The sequence below is a fragment of the Sinohyriopsis cumingii genome, chromosome 9, assembly GCF_028554795.1.
Source record: "Sinohyriopsis cumingii isolate HCF-2022 chromosome 9, ASM2855479v2, whole genome shotgun sequence".
NCBI classification, from domain to species: domain Eukaryota; kingdom Metazoa; phylum Mollusca; class Bivalvia; order Unionida; family Unionidae; genus Sinohyriopsis; species Sinohyriopsis cumingii.
This window is the reverse complement of record NC_142969.1, coordinates 102,152,564-102,167,428: the sequence shown is the minus strand read 5'-3', so window position 1 is coordinate 102,167,428 and position 14,865 is coordinate 102,152,564. Positions and strand designations below refer to the sequence as shown.

The window sequence follows — 14,865 nt, the reverse complement described above, 5'->3', positions numbered from 1 at the left end:
CAGTTACAGTTGAAGATAACATTTCAAATGCAAGCTCTGTGAAGTGCCAATTCACTGACAAGAAGAGGCCAGACTCTTCAAACAGAGTGTCCCATCCACATATCAATTCTTCAAAAACATTATGCTCTTTGGGGTCCCCTTATGAATGATTTGTTTGTTATGAGGTTAAATCGTGAACCACCCAGAGTGGTTTACCTTGAATGCACTCTCAGTCAGTGTGTAGAGGTTTTGGAAATATGCCAACCTTCTCCCCCTCTCATTATCTTGGCAACAAAAATAACATGAAAATTGAGGGGCTTTAGATACAATTTAGTGAATAGGATAGCCCCTCTCAACTGAGAATGTCCTGAGTGAACAATCTCCTAGATCTAGCAATAGATGGTCCAAGAGATAAATTCACTGGGGCCCAGCCTATTCAAACAGAAATAGTAGCAGGTGTTTTATCCATTTACCCCTTCTCACCTGGGTCTTGTCAGGAAAGAGCCTTGTGAAGAAAGGTGTTTTAGCTTTCTGTTGTGGATAGAGCCTCACTAGCTAGAAGGCCCTCCACTTTGAAGGTGTATGAGGCAAACAGGAGAGTTTTCATTGACTATAGCAACAGTATAGTCCCTTAAACTTTTTAATCCCACAATTTAGTGACTTTTTCACTGCTATTGAAGGAGAAAATGTTTGCTCTCGCTACGACCAAAGGCTACTATTCCATGATATAAGACACATTCAGACAGCACAGTAAAGTGGATATAGTACTCAGCAAGGGTCTATCAGACATATTAACTAGCTTTACATTTGAGAGGCCCAAATCTCTCATCCTAGTTCCCAATTGATGCTTGTCTTGGGTGTTGATATGATTCATTTCATATTTGTTTGAGCCATAAGCCAGTACCTTCTTGAATCTGCTGGCAGACATATTTCTTGATAACTCTAGTTTCAGAATGTGCAGAATGAGTGAGTTACATATCGTTTCAGTGGACCTAAACCATCTATGTTCCAGATCTGAAGGTTCCATGGTACTGCAGGATTTGATTGATGTATTCATAATCTACATAAACATACACGGAAGTGTGCCATGAGGCCCAGAAATTCCTCCATCTCTCACTCAAGCTAGGGAAAGAGGATATGAGAAATCATGTAGGAAATACGTTTTCATTTTTAACATCTCGAGAGATCAAGTATCAGTTTGAAGTCAGCACAGCTTTAACATGGGTGCAGAACATTGCCAAATTCACTGGATTTGGCTGGTGATTTTGCAATGCAAGGAAATATCATTTGCTTCCTTGTCAATTACCCAGGTACTGCCATCATGGCTAACATAACTGTCAGTTTTGCTGGTCAGATATTAGGTTTGCCTTCATACAAAGAAGAATCCTTTGGCTCTCAAGGTGACCAGAGGTAGGATTCTTAGCATTTCCTCTCCTAATACCTATTTTCCTAACACTAATGTGATCAAGTAATGGTTTTGAAGGAGAAAGCAAATTTTTTAGTAAATCATGTTTCTCAGAAAATGATTACTGTTAAACCCTCCCACACTTACTTACAAATGCAAGCATCTTCCTTGAGGTATCGCTCAATCTAAAGCTGGTAATTTGTCATTTAGCGTTGGTGAAGGGAGATAATGAAAGGTTGTGGGAAGAGTTTCTTCCCTTCAGCTATTAAGAACACAGATAGGAAAGAAGTTTTTCATCTCTCCTAAGTTGTTGGATTTGAGAGGTAATGGAGATTATTTCTCTGACAATAATGTGATTTGGTAAGTATTATCAAAGAAAAATCGTTTACTAAAAGATGTAATCTTTTACTATCCCTTTAGGAAAAAACCTATATGCACTTTATAGGTCACTTGTATTTATTGCTTATAAAAAGCTTATAATTGACTATTTGCTTTATTAGTGGGTGCATTAAGCATTTTAGTATACTTCACTTGTATGTGAAATGTATGCCATTCAGTTACTAAACCTATATGTGAGGTTAAAATGAATTCTTGCTAAATTAACTGAATTCCCTCCTCTTTGCCCCTCTCCACCAAACAGGAAATATAAATTGAAGTCATCATATTGATAGAGCGTATACCTGAGAATGGCTACCTATGTACGTTTTATCTTATACAGATCTGATTAATTTCCATTTAAACGACAATATCTGAAATGATTCCAACAGTCTGCTGCTTTGAGTCACCACATTAAAAACTATTCGGTATCAAATTTGTGGCTGGAATAAAATAAGTCATAGTCATAAACATAGTTTATTCCACAAGTTTTTGTTTCAAACATATGTTTTGAAGAGAATTTTGTCATCAAGTAGGCTGCTACAACCTGATTTAAATGCAGATTTTCAGTTCAATGTTTTCCATGACTAAATGTTTACAAATTTAAGGTCAGTTTCTCAATATGAGGCTGATGACTAAAAATATGTACTCAATTGTATGTCGAATCCAACAGTAAATTGCCATCACATAATGTGTCAGCAGATCAGAGTCTGTTCAGTTTTTCAGAGTAATCAGTAGAAAAAAAATGTAGAACCTTTTCTTTTCACACTTTATGCAATGGTATATAAGGGTCAAGTTGTTTGCAGTTCAGCTCAACTGATACATGAGCTTATCAGTATTTTTTTATAGAGACTAGTTAGGTTCAATGAATTTGTCCTCTTTTGAGCATGTGACAAGGAAGCTGATATATGATCAGAATATTCCTTGATGATGGTCAATTTCGGACTGCCCTTGTTGAAATTTGCTTCCTTTTATTGTGTGGTCTTAGACTTTAAGAAGTAAGGATAATAATTCATTGCTTTTTTCAGCTTTATTATGCAGTACCCCAGTTGGTTGACACTCCCATGTATTCTGGCTACAATGTTACAAATACCTCAGAAAGGTACAACAATTATATCAAAGGATTGTTTGCCAATTCCAGCTCTCTTCACATCTTTCACAATAGTGAATTTTTTTTTCAAAATGATAAAGGGCCAAAATCAATAAACTGACTATTCATACTCAGACTTTTGGGATGCAATTTTTAATTTGAGTTAATACATTCTTTTAAATTTTATTCCGATTTTTAATTATAAAATGTTGTCAAAATGTGCCCTATCAGATTAAATGTAATTTTTGAAATTGTTGCCACATTATAGGACTTATATTGGGAAAGGGTAGCTCTAGTCATGATGAAGGGGAAATAACTTTTGGAAAAACTTACATAAGATCTTTGATCTGTGTAACAGGCAAATCATAGAAAATTGAAAATTGTCAGGATCTTCTAATTTATGTCAGTGGGAAATATATTATCATGAGATTTAGATTAGTAAAAATAAAATCTTATAACTGCCATATAGGCAGGCCAGTACCAATAGTACTGCTGCATGACACTGAACTTTGTGTTGTTTACTGCTATTTTTAATTGTTATTTCACTCAAAAGAGCTGTTTTCATAATTATTTGGAATCAGTTTTTCATTTAAAAAGGAATTTATGGTGCATAAATTTTAATATATAATTTACTTTTTAATTTAAATTTATCATATCTGTTTCAGAGTTGCTCCGTTCAATTTTAATTTGATGGATGATCCAGATCCCTCCTGTACGTAATAAATTTACGATTATCTATCTATCTGTTTGTCTGTCTATCTATCTATCTTTCTATCTGTCTAACTGTCTATCTGATTGTAAATCTATTTATCTGTCTGTCTGCCTGTCTATCTACCTCTCTCTATCTATATATCTATCTGTCTATCTGTCTATCTATCTATCATATTTGTCCATCATGAGGATTGAAATGTTTTATCAGCAGTTTTACTGGAATCAAAGACTGATTTTTGATTTCAATAAATATTCATTTTTCATATACTATATTCTTTGTCATTGTCATTAATGTTGGTGTTCAAATACTTTATGCTTTTTCCTATTTCCGCTTATTCTTAATGATCTCGCATGATATAAATTTTAGGCAGAGAGCAAAAATGACAGCTACATACCTGATCATTTAATAATATAAAGCGCTTTATAATTCTTTCATTTCTTGAGGGGTTAAAGTAAAATGAACACACTTAAAAGCTAAACGTTTATTTCAAGATTACAATAATGAAGTTGATTTATTTAATAACTTTGTACATCATTTAGAATCGGTCAGTAACAATGGTGGCTGATGGGGGCAGCTTCTGTATCACACATGGCCAATTTTTTGTTCGGTCTTTAAATTTGTGATTCATTGTGACAACAAAATAAACCAAAGAGTTATAAAGTGCTTTATATTATTAAATGACTAGGTATGTAGCTGTCATTTTTCCTGGAAAATTAGTGAAACAGATGCTTTCTACCTGTATCAGAGATATTATTGCCTTCAAGTAGTAATGAAATAAATTATATTATTTTTGGCCTGATATTTCTTCATTGCTGATGATAACAATAATTTCCTTTTAGTCTGAGAAAAAAATTAATTTTTTAAATAAAGTTTCATCAGGATAATTGTTGCCTTAACTTTTATGTTTCAGTTTAAATTAATTCACAGAAATATAGCTTAATTTAAACATTTGACAGAAACTTCAGTCTGTTCCATTAATTTTGTCTTTTAGCTGCTATAAATAAAAATACACTCAAGCCACAAGTATTGCATCTCCTGTATATGGGTAAGTAAAACTTGTATTATGGGCTAGTGTATATAGGTAGGTAAATCTTGTATTATGGGCTAGTGTATATAGGTAGGTAAATCTTGTATTATGGGATAGTGTCCATAAGTAGGTAAATCTTGTATCATTGGCTAGTGTATATAGGTAGGTAAATCTTGTATTATGAGCTAGTGTATATAGGTAGGTAAATCTTGTATCATTGGCTAGTGTATATAAGTAGGTAAATCTTGTATTATGAGCTAGTGTATATAGGTAGGTAAATCTTGTATTATGGGCTAGAGTATATAGGTAGGTAAATCTTGTATTATGGGCTAGTGTATATAGGTAGGTAACTCTTGAATTATGGGCAATTTGCATAATGCTGTTCTATATCAGTAGTTGAATGTTTTATTATGGGATGGTTTATATAGGTAGGTATATCTTGTATTATGGGCTAGTGTATATAGGTAGGAAAATCTTGTATTATGGGCTAATGTATATAAGTAGGTAAATCTTGTATTATGGGATGGTATATATAGGTAGGTATATCTTGTATTATTGGCTGGTGTATATAGGTAGGTAAATCTTGTATTATGGGCTGGTGTATAAAGGTCATTAAATCTTGTACTAACTGGGCTGGTGCATACAGCACACCTGCCAACTTATATGGGTTGACTGTAATTTTTATGTTTTTATTTTCATTTTCATGGTTGTACACCAGTAAAATCATTTTCTTAGGTTTTTTTCTTCTAAAAATTCAAGATTTTGTGATAAACAATTTTAAAACAAATTTGTTAGTCCCAGAAGTCTGGACATAATTGTTTTAAAAAATTGAGCATGACACAGAATCTTTTTTAGCTATTTGCAAGCAACATGGGGTCTATTCTAATATGCTTTGGAAAGTGATGGAAGCCAGGAATGCGGAAATGAGGTTAATTTGAAGTAACCTTCTTTAACGAAACGAATAAAAGTCTATTGATATTGAAGAAATTGTTTGGATGGATTTGTTTTGTTCAAGATTCTTATGATCCTTTGAACCGATTTTGGTATTCCCAACTTCCATCACATTCCAGCCAATTGAAAGGGAGGCCAACGGAACTTGAAAACATTTGCTTGTGTTAGAATTTTAATTTATTAGGAAAAAGACATCAGTGTAAGTAATGTCTGACATAGACATTATAACTTTAATTTGTAGAAAAACACTGAAGTGGAACATTGCCATGTGGGTGAGATATTCCTGAAACTTTGAATTAACGTTCCGATGTAAATCAACACAGCACTGGTATTGGCAGTAAAACCATGATGCACAAACAAATATCTGGTCGAGGTCTTACTTTGTAGGACTAAGGGTTTATGGGTAACAACTATAACTATGTTATAATGAGTCCATGACAAATCGAAAGAAGCTAATGTTATACCTTGCAAATTTGTTTTTCAGTATACCTTGCACATATATTTTATTTCACTAGTAGAGACACCTTTGTTTTTGAGTTGCTCCACACCTGAATCATGAGGCATTTAAAGATGAATTTGGGGATTATTGCATGCTGCTTGATGAGTGTATGCCTGTATTAACAGATAATCACTAGAAAAGGAGCTTTTGTAGCTACTGGCTGGATATTAGCATTAATAGTGATGTTTAGAGAGAGAGATAGGAGATTCCAGGCTTTTAAACACTTGATGTCAAGTTGTTTTCTTCTGTTGTGACCAGCATTGAAATTTTGAGTTTTTGAGTTATTTTTTAAGTTTCTTCAGATTATTTGGACTCTAAAAGATTAATTCGTTTCTCTGGAAACATTATTGCATTCATACAGAATTCTTGAACAAGGACAGTTATTGAAAATGTTATCTGGATTTCCAAGACTGAAGGCTAAATTATTGTGTTTGTACAAGGAACTGTAGATGTCAACACAGTACAGGCTACAGCATACGTCATCACCTTCCATCTTGGATTCTTCATCGGGACTCAAACTTGAAATCGTTTAAACATTTCAATATTAGGACTTAAAAAATGTATATTTGTGTATTACTCTTGTATTATTTTTGGATACATTCTGGAAACCATAAGTCAACATATTTTTGTTTCATTTTTTACAGTATTTTTCCAGGGAAATAAATTATCTGTTGTATTTTTCAAAGCTTGATGTGTTGGCTCTTTCTTGTGTTACTGTTGATTCGATCCTGAAACGTAACATTAGAGCTTTATGATCTCTTGATCTTCTCTGTGGTATTTTCCTGTTTTGTCTTGATGGTGTATGATTTCCCTTGATTTATGTTTGTGAGATCTTTCACCAGTTGATATGCCTTCTCACTTTTGTTTCTGCCCAGACTGTGTTTGATTTTACAGCATCGTCTTTCTATCCAGTACTTCTATGCCTTTATCTTGCCTTTTTTCTGATTATGTTGTTTTCAATCTGTATTTTTTAGCTCCCTCATGATCACTTTTCCCTTTTTCAGTTCTTTTCTTTTGTCTAATAGTTCGAGGTTTCTTTATTCAACAATGTTTGCCAATGATCTTGCTGGCTGTGCCAGTATGGTTTTTAAGGACTCTAGGTTGGATTATTGATGGTCTAGAGTTACCAGAGATGCAAAATGTACCACCTATCTTTTCTTGCAAGGCTTCTCTGACTTTTTGGATCTTGAATTCTTTCAAGGTCAAATATGATTTTGGTTGGATAGGCTTTCTGATTATTTTCAGGTGGAGGTGAAATGTCATTAATAAATTATGATCATTTCCAATATCTGCTCTTAGGAAATTTAGTGTTCTGGTGCTATTCAGTCCTTTGCTGAATCATGTTTTCAGTAAGATATAGTCAGTCTGGTTGTGTTGTTGACAACCTGGACTGTGCCATCTTCTAGATGATGCATGGGAGCAGAATGTGTTGGCTACGAAAAGATCATTTTCAGTGGCAAATTCCAAGAGCCTCAGTCCTCTTTCATTAGATTTTGGCGTTACAGACGGGTCCGCAAGTGCATTCCTAGTTTGTGAGTCAACTCCCACTTTTGCATTGCAGTCTCCTTTTACAGACAAAATGTCCTTCTTGGGTGAGTTGTCATCTTTCAGTTGATCATAAAAATTCTCCAGTTTGTTGTCATCATAGTCAGATTTGGCTGCATAGGCCTGTATGGTTGTGATGTTGAAGGGAGTCGCCCTCAGGCAGATGGTAATAAACCTGCTTGAGACTGGGCAACAACCCATAATGCTGTTCACAATGCCCTTTTGGACAAGAAATCCAATGCCATGATTGTGATTTTACCCTCTTCTCCTGTACTCTAACATCAAGATTTATCATAGACACATGTAATTACTGAAAAGCAATAACCATCACTCTAATATGAAGATTTATCATAGACACATGTAATTACTGAAAAGCAATAACCATCACTCTAATATCAAGATTTATCATAGACACATGTAATTACTGAAAAGCAATAACCATCACTCTAATATCAAGATTTATCATAGACACATTTAATTACTTAAAAACAATAACCCTCACCCTCTAACATCAATATTTATCACAGAAACATTTAATTGCTTAAAAGCAATAACCCTGATTCTAACATCAAGATTTATCATAGGCACATTTAATTACTTAAAAACAATGACCCGTACACTTAATATCAAGGTCTGTAAATTCTTATTTCATTACAGAAAAGCAATAATTCTCACTATAATATTAAGATTAATCATAAACACATTTCATTAATGAAAAGCAATAACCCTCACCCTGACATATACATCTATCATAGGCACATTTCGTTAATAAAAAGTCCTACAAATGTCACTTCATTTATCACCAACAAAAGCATGAAAATATTCACACTTCTTCTGAAAATGACTCCTTAAACAATATGTCCAATATGACCAGTAAAAGTTTCTCTTGGTTCCTAGTTTGTGCATTGAGAAACAAAGACAGAGATGCAGTAGATAATTATACAAAAAAACAATGATGACCCAAGAATGCCAGGGTAGCTTGATTGTTTCCTTTAGCATCTCTTTGATAATCACAATTTTGCGAATTCTAAAATCGTGAGAAGAAATATAAAAAAAAGATTGTAATACATTGTCGGGTCTTATAGAGGAAGGACCTGAACTTTTTATGTTTGAATTAGGACTATTTAGATCCTACACTGCTCAAAAATCAGAAAAACGCAACAAAATTTAATCGTTTTTGATGCATATGATTTCCTGTGCTTAATTTTTGGTGCCAATCAATAATACTTAAAAACTCATCAAGAACATATACACATGTATATCCATTTCTATACTTACATTGTAATAAAGGGCATTATAGTGAGGGTGTGTCATAAATTGTATCATTCTTGTATGAATTAAGTTTCAACAAAATTTCACTATAATAGGAACGTTTAATTGAACTATCAATTTCAGAGTTTGGTGCTGCTGGTTTGCTATTTATTTTAACACTGATATACTTCCCAAGTCGACCACCCCTCCCACCCAGTATCACAGCATCCATAGAAAGGACCTCATACAGGAAAGGACTTGTCAAACTAATGTGGTAAGACTTATTATGGGGATTTGCAAGCAGGAACATTCAGGCTGCCCTTGGAAAATCAGAGCTTGCCCCAAACATAATATCCCATCATGGTTAAAAAGATAGGATAAGATGAAACATGGGATATTTTAAAGAAATTGAATTAAATTTCTTTTAACTTTTGCTAGATATTTTATCTTTGTTGGTTGATGCCTTAAAACTGTAGGCTGATATTTCAAGGTATCACAAAATATGCATGTAAATAATACATGTTGATAGGTATGATAAAGAGTTGGAATGAAGATATAGTAGAAATGCAAACATGTACATGTATATATACGTTTAAATGGATTAGTAGAAAAGGTTTAGAAATAACTAGATTTTTAAGTAACAAGAGAGAGGGAGAGAGAGGTGTTTAGGTAAAAGGTGCTGAACTGACAAAATAAACAACCATGACCATATTCCAGCTAAGGATATTCATTAATTCATGAGAGAAACTATCTTGTATGGCATCATGCTGGTTGATTTTCTATAAGAAAAGGTTCGTTAGATAGCTCCGATTTCATCAGCTACATCAGCAATAATGAAAGTTTGAATGTTTGTAATAATTGATTTATACTAAAGCTTTTAATGGTTATATCATCTAATTATCTTGATGTCATTGACATGCATCGTGCATCATAACAAACTGGTAGGTTATGATCTGGAAGTCTACAAAGTGTGAAGATGTATAAACATTATGATTAGAAAGTAACTGTCTGATAAGTTAATATAATTTTTTATTTATTATTAACTATTATAATATTATATTCTTATTATTATGTTGTCTATTGGAACTATAAATATTTATTCCTTATTTGTTGTCACAAGATGAAGCTGGGTTGGGAATGGATTAGGGAAGACACCAAAGCAACTGCGTTTATAAGATGTTTATTTATAAATGCAAATTAAATATTAACAAATCTGATACCATTCTAAACAAAAAGATAAGGAATATTATAAAGTTCCTAACATGGAACTATCAACAACAATATTAACTCAACGAGAAAAAACATGAATTTAACAAATGGAATTTCAAACAAACGTGAATTAAGTCCTATCACCGATCAACAAAATAAAAGTATATGATATACACCCCAATATAAGCAAAGTCTTGAATGTATCGTTCATATAACGATATTGAAATGTATGTAAATTTGAATGTATCGATCATGTGACGATATTGAAATGCATGTCAATTTGAATGTATCGTTCATAAAACGATATTGAAAAGCATGTAAATTTGAATGTATCATTCATATAACGATATTGAAATGCATGTAAATTTGCTCAGACAGCAATAGTGAAAATAACGTGGAACACATAATATATATAACTATCGTGGTGCCCATTTGACATCCAAGATGTAACTCCAGTTCCACTCGCTCTAATCAATGGTCAGGGAAGCACCCACGCACGGTCCGCCCCTCTCATTCTGTTGAAGGATCCCTCGAGAGCCCTCACATTCAACACAGACCCGATGGTCGCGAAGCCCTGGTCCCTCACATCGAGAAAACCAGTACACTCTTCTCAACCAACGTCACCAGACACAGCGTATGTGTCACAAGAAACCACACAGAGTTATGTGACTCCACATCAAACCATGTATAAGGCAGCTAAAATTATAACAACTAAACTGTGTAGTACATATGACACGGTTACGTACTTCTGCATTGATATATGTTGCACATGCATGCACATGAATTCGTTACCCGTTGCATTAATTGTTCAATGAATGCAGTGTATAATTAAATTCAATTTGTCTGTTCAGTTACAACAAATAGCTAACTCGAACCGGACTATAGTATTTCTAATATGGCATTGTGTAACCTAGGTATTGACTCTCTGTAGGATTTAGAATAAATTCTAAAACATCTAAAGTATGAAACAATTCTGTCATATAAAATGAATAGTAATAAAGAATACTTAAATTTCATTACCTCTACAGCTGGAGATTTGCTCCCATAAAGAGGTAAGCTTCCTGACAAGACTTGTTGTAATGTAATTTGGTTATTGACAATTTCCTCTATATGTATACTACCTGTGACAGATATGCACAGCTAGGTACTTAGGTTTTCCACTGCTGGCAATTTGCACGTGCAGCATGGTTTGAGTTTCACTCATTATTTCAAAATAACTAGAGCCGAAAAAATATACCACCATCGGGTGATGCTGTACGTGGCAATGAAACCCGAGTACATTTTTGACAGCATATACATATTGATATAACTCATACACAATTCCGTGACATTTGTTAAAACTAGCTTTAAATACTAAATAGTCACTTTATCACATCTGCACAAGAAAATGCAAGACTAACATTGACTTCAAGAGAAACATACAACAGATGAAAGCACCTGTGATTACATGCTTCCTTTGGTACACAAAGCTTACAGCCTTCGGTAGAAGTATGATAAGTAGATGGTCTTCATAATGGCAAGGGGAATTCATGAGAAATATTAATAGTTTAGTGATCTTCCAATAACAGGAAAATAAAATTACGCATTTCATCGGCATGATCAAAGTTTTTCAGGCAGACCTGTTTTCAGTAAATAAGTCTGATGGACACTTCGCTTGAAATACAACTTAATGAGATTCATGACTCTGCTTACATTATGGGAAGGGCAATAGTATAATAAGGCTTTATAACGAGGGATCAGTGTATTTACCAAATCAATGACAGTTTTCTTTATCTATCCTTTTCAGCAATGGTTCGCTGTGGTTAATTGTTCTGGCATACTCTATTCCTACGGGTGTTTTAGGTGTTTGGGCATCTGTGATAGATGTTAATCTAAATCCAATTGGAATTTCACAGGTAAATGTTAGAGTTGATCATTTTTTATACTCTTGATGAAGGAGGAATGTATTATGTTATGACGTCTTCCATTAATGTGTTCATATGAATGTGTCGCCATCTTCTGTAAAAATGTATTTCCTTTGCAATAACTTAAGTTGCCTAAGATCTACAGTTCTCAAATGTTTTGGATGGTTTCTATATCAGGAAAAAACAAACTTGATTTCAGGGTCAGATGTCAAGGTCAAATAAAGAAAACTTGTTCTCCACCACCAACAGTTACCAAATGCTGTTGATCACTTGCACATATGAAGAACCCAGTTGATTTAAAGTTTCAAAGGTTAACAGCCAGGGTAACTGTTACTGAAAGAAAAGTTGTTTTTGCTCAATTGCTTAAATTTTCCATCATACGTGGTTATGACAACTTTGTGAATGGCTTGTACCTGTAGTAAGAAACAAGCCTATCAATCAAAAGGTCCAAGATCAGTATCACATTGACTGAAGAAGAAAAGTGTTATCTACCCCACAAAATTCCATTATCTGCATTACCATATGATAAGTATGACATTATGTGTTATCTAGTATATTTGTCATTATATTACAATGTTATCAACCTGACATCACTTGTTACCTAGCATGCTTGTAATTGTGTTATAATGTCATCAGTATGACATCACTTGTTACCTGTATATTTGTCATTGTATTATAATGTCATCAGTATGACCACTTGTTACCAATATATTTGTCATTGTATTATAATGTCATCAGTATGACATCGCTTGTTACCTGGTATGCTTGGCATTATATTATGATGTCATGTCATCTGTATAACATCACTTGTTACCTGTATATTTGTCATGATTGTATTATAATGTCATCAGTATGACATAACTTGCTACCTGTATGTTTGTCATTCTATTATGATGTCATCATTATGACATCACTTATTATGCAGTATGTGTGTGATTGCATTATGAACTCTCGGAGAGATGGGACATAAAATGATGTTGTGATTTCTATCTCGTATTAAATGATGAAAATGGAAAATACGTAAATATGTTTAATGCTTGCAATAACTATCAAGTGGATGGGATAAAGTCAGTGAAACAGGTATGAGACCTTGGGAAATCATCCATAATTTGTGACATGCCCTAAAATTGGCCATATTGGTTCTTAGTTTTAATTTTTTTTTATTCCATTACATGCTATTGTAATGTAATATTGTTTACTTGATTTGATATTGTCCAGAATAGATTTCAGTTCTGATTGATCTTTTTTAAATATTTTTTATTTTCAATGTAAACAACTAATAATTGAAACATTGTAACTAGTTGCTGACCTTGTTTTAAAAAAAAATGTTCTCAGATTAAGAATTTTAAGCTGAGTCAAGGTCAGACCTCGATGACATGATATTTATCATGTAACAAACTTCTGTTCTTTCTAGAAGGATGAACTCTTCACCCCCATCTGGGAATCTGTTTTGCGTTTTAGTTAGTCATATAACTGCAAGACCACCCATGTTATATGTCATATGTTATGATAAGAATTCTATCAGTCTTGCCTTAACACTTGAGACGTCAAGTAAGAGTTTAACATTTTTTCTGAGTTTATCGTGGTATAAACTGTCAGTTGCCGATTCCCACAGCAAATAACACCCAAAGGGCGTTATGTAAGCTGTGTGAGTAGGCAACTGACAGTTTATACCACGATAAACTCAGAAACAACAACGTTAAACTCTTATAACTGAAATTTCAATTATTCGTTATGTTATTTTGTTTGCATCATTAAAAATAGAAATCTTAATTGAGCGTAGTAATACATGTTTGGATTTTTCCTGTTACGTAGCTATATATAGCACTTGGGATTGTCCTACTTGATCGTAATAAGGTCATCATAATGCCAGTTCTTCAACCAATGGAAGCCACATTTATTCAATTTTTTTATTAAAAAAATGTAAGAATGTTGTTTTCCTTTAATGCTTACTTCGTGTCTGCCTTCACTGGCAGTGTTTATCTTATGCTGTACACGTGACTCTATTTATAGAAGTGGAAAAGTAGTTCTCCTTACAGTTCATACGGAAATGAACGCAATTCATTTTGATCACATGGTAACATTTTGACCAATGGAAATGTTACTTTCCTGTACCAGCTACTGCCATTGCAATTATGTTGTTTTATGTTATGTCCAGTTTGGGCTGAGTTTTTATTTCTTCAGATTATTGAATTCAATTGACTGTTTCCCTGGAAATACAAAAGTGCTCTGATAATTCTTGGACAAAGACATTCCCTGGAAATTATTCAGAATTCAAAAACTGGAATATTTTCTGTGATTCAACAAGAGACTGTTGACACATCAGTACAACGCTAACTATTACAGACATCATTACCTTCCATTTTGGATTTTCATCAGGATTTGAAGAGTGATTCAGTTAGGACTTTTCATTGATAGGACTGGTGTTTTAATTCTTGGATTATTTTTGGATTTAATTCACAATACTGTAAGTTCTTTGTTCTCATTTCTCACTTTTTATTCTAGGGAAATAACTTATTTGTTAAATTGTACAAAGTTTGTCGTCACTCTTTCCTGTTACTTTTATTAGGAGCATAGACTCATAACAACGTGTAGAAAAAAAAACTGATGCCATCTCAGTAATTTGTCATACTTAAAAATTAATTTTACAAACTACATATATTCCACATCACTGGCTGTATCCAGCTGTATCATAGGTAAATACAGATATAATAAACATCTTGGCTGTATTCAGTTGTAGTTTTGGTAAAGACATATGCTCTTCATCTTGGCTGTATTAAGCTGTATCATACAGCATAGCTCACAAGTATTTTCAGAACACCAAGCATCAATCTGAAGGTGGAGGGAGAGAGGAGAGGATTAAGAAACAAATCATACCATCTCTTGATGCCTCCAGATGGAATTGTTGTAATGGCTCA

General features: G+C 33.6%; 1 protein-coding gene across 1 annotated transcript in view; it reads left to right on the top strand.

Annotated features, from left to right (window-relative positions):
* The first annotated feature begins 1,300 nt into the window (after window positions 1-1,300).
* LOC149792352 (solute carrier family 49 member 4-like) overlaps window positions 1,301-14,865 on the top strand; it is a 31,330-nt gene continuing 17,765 nt past the window's right edge. The window contains exons 1-5 of the mRNA XM_089969561.1: window positions 1,301-1,389; window positions 3,515-3,561; window positions 4,553-4,606; window positions 8,979-9,108; window positions 11,830-11,938. Coding sequence (XP_089825687.1) covers window positions 1,301-1,389; window positions 3,515-3,561; window positions 4,553-4,606; window positions 8,979-9,108; window positions 11,830-11,938 — 429 coding nt within the window. The remainder of the gene's footprint in view (window positions 1,390-3,514; window positions 3,562-4,552; window positions 4,607-8,978; window positions 9,109-11,829; window positions 11,939-14,865) is intronic.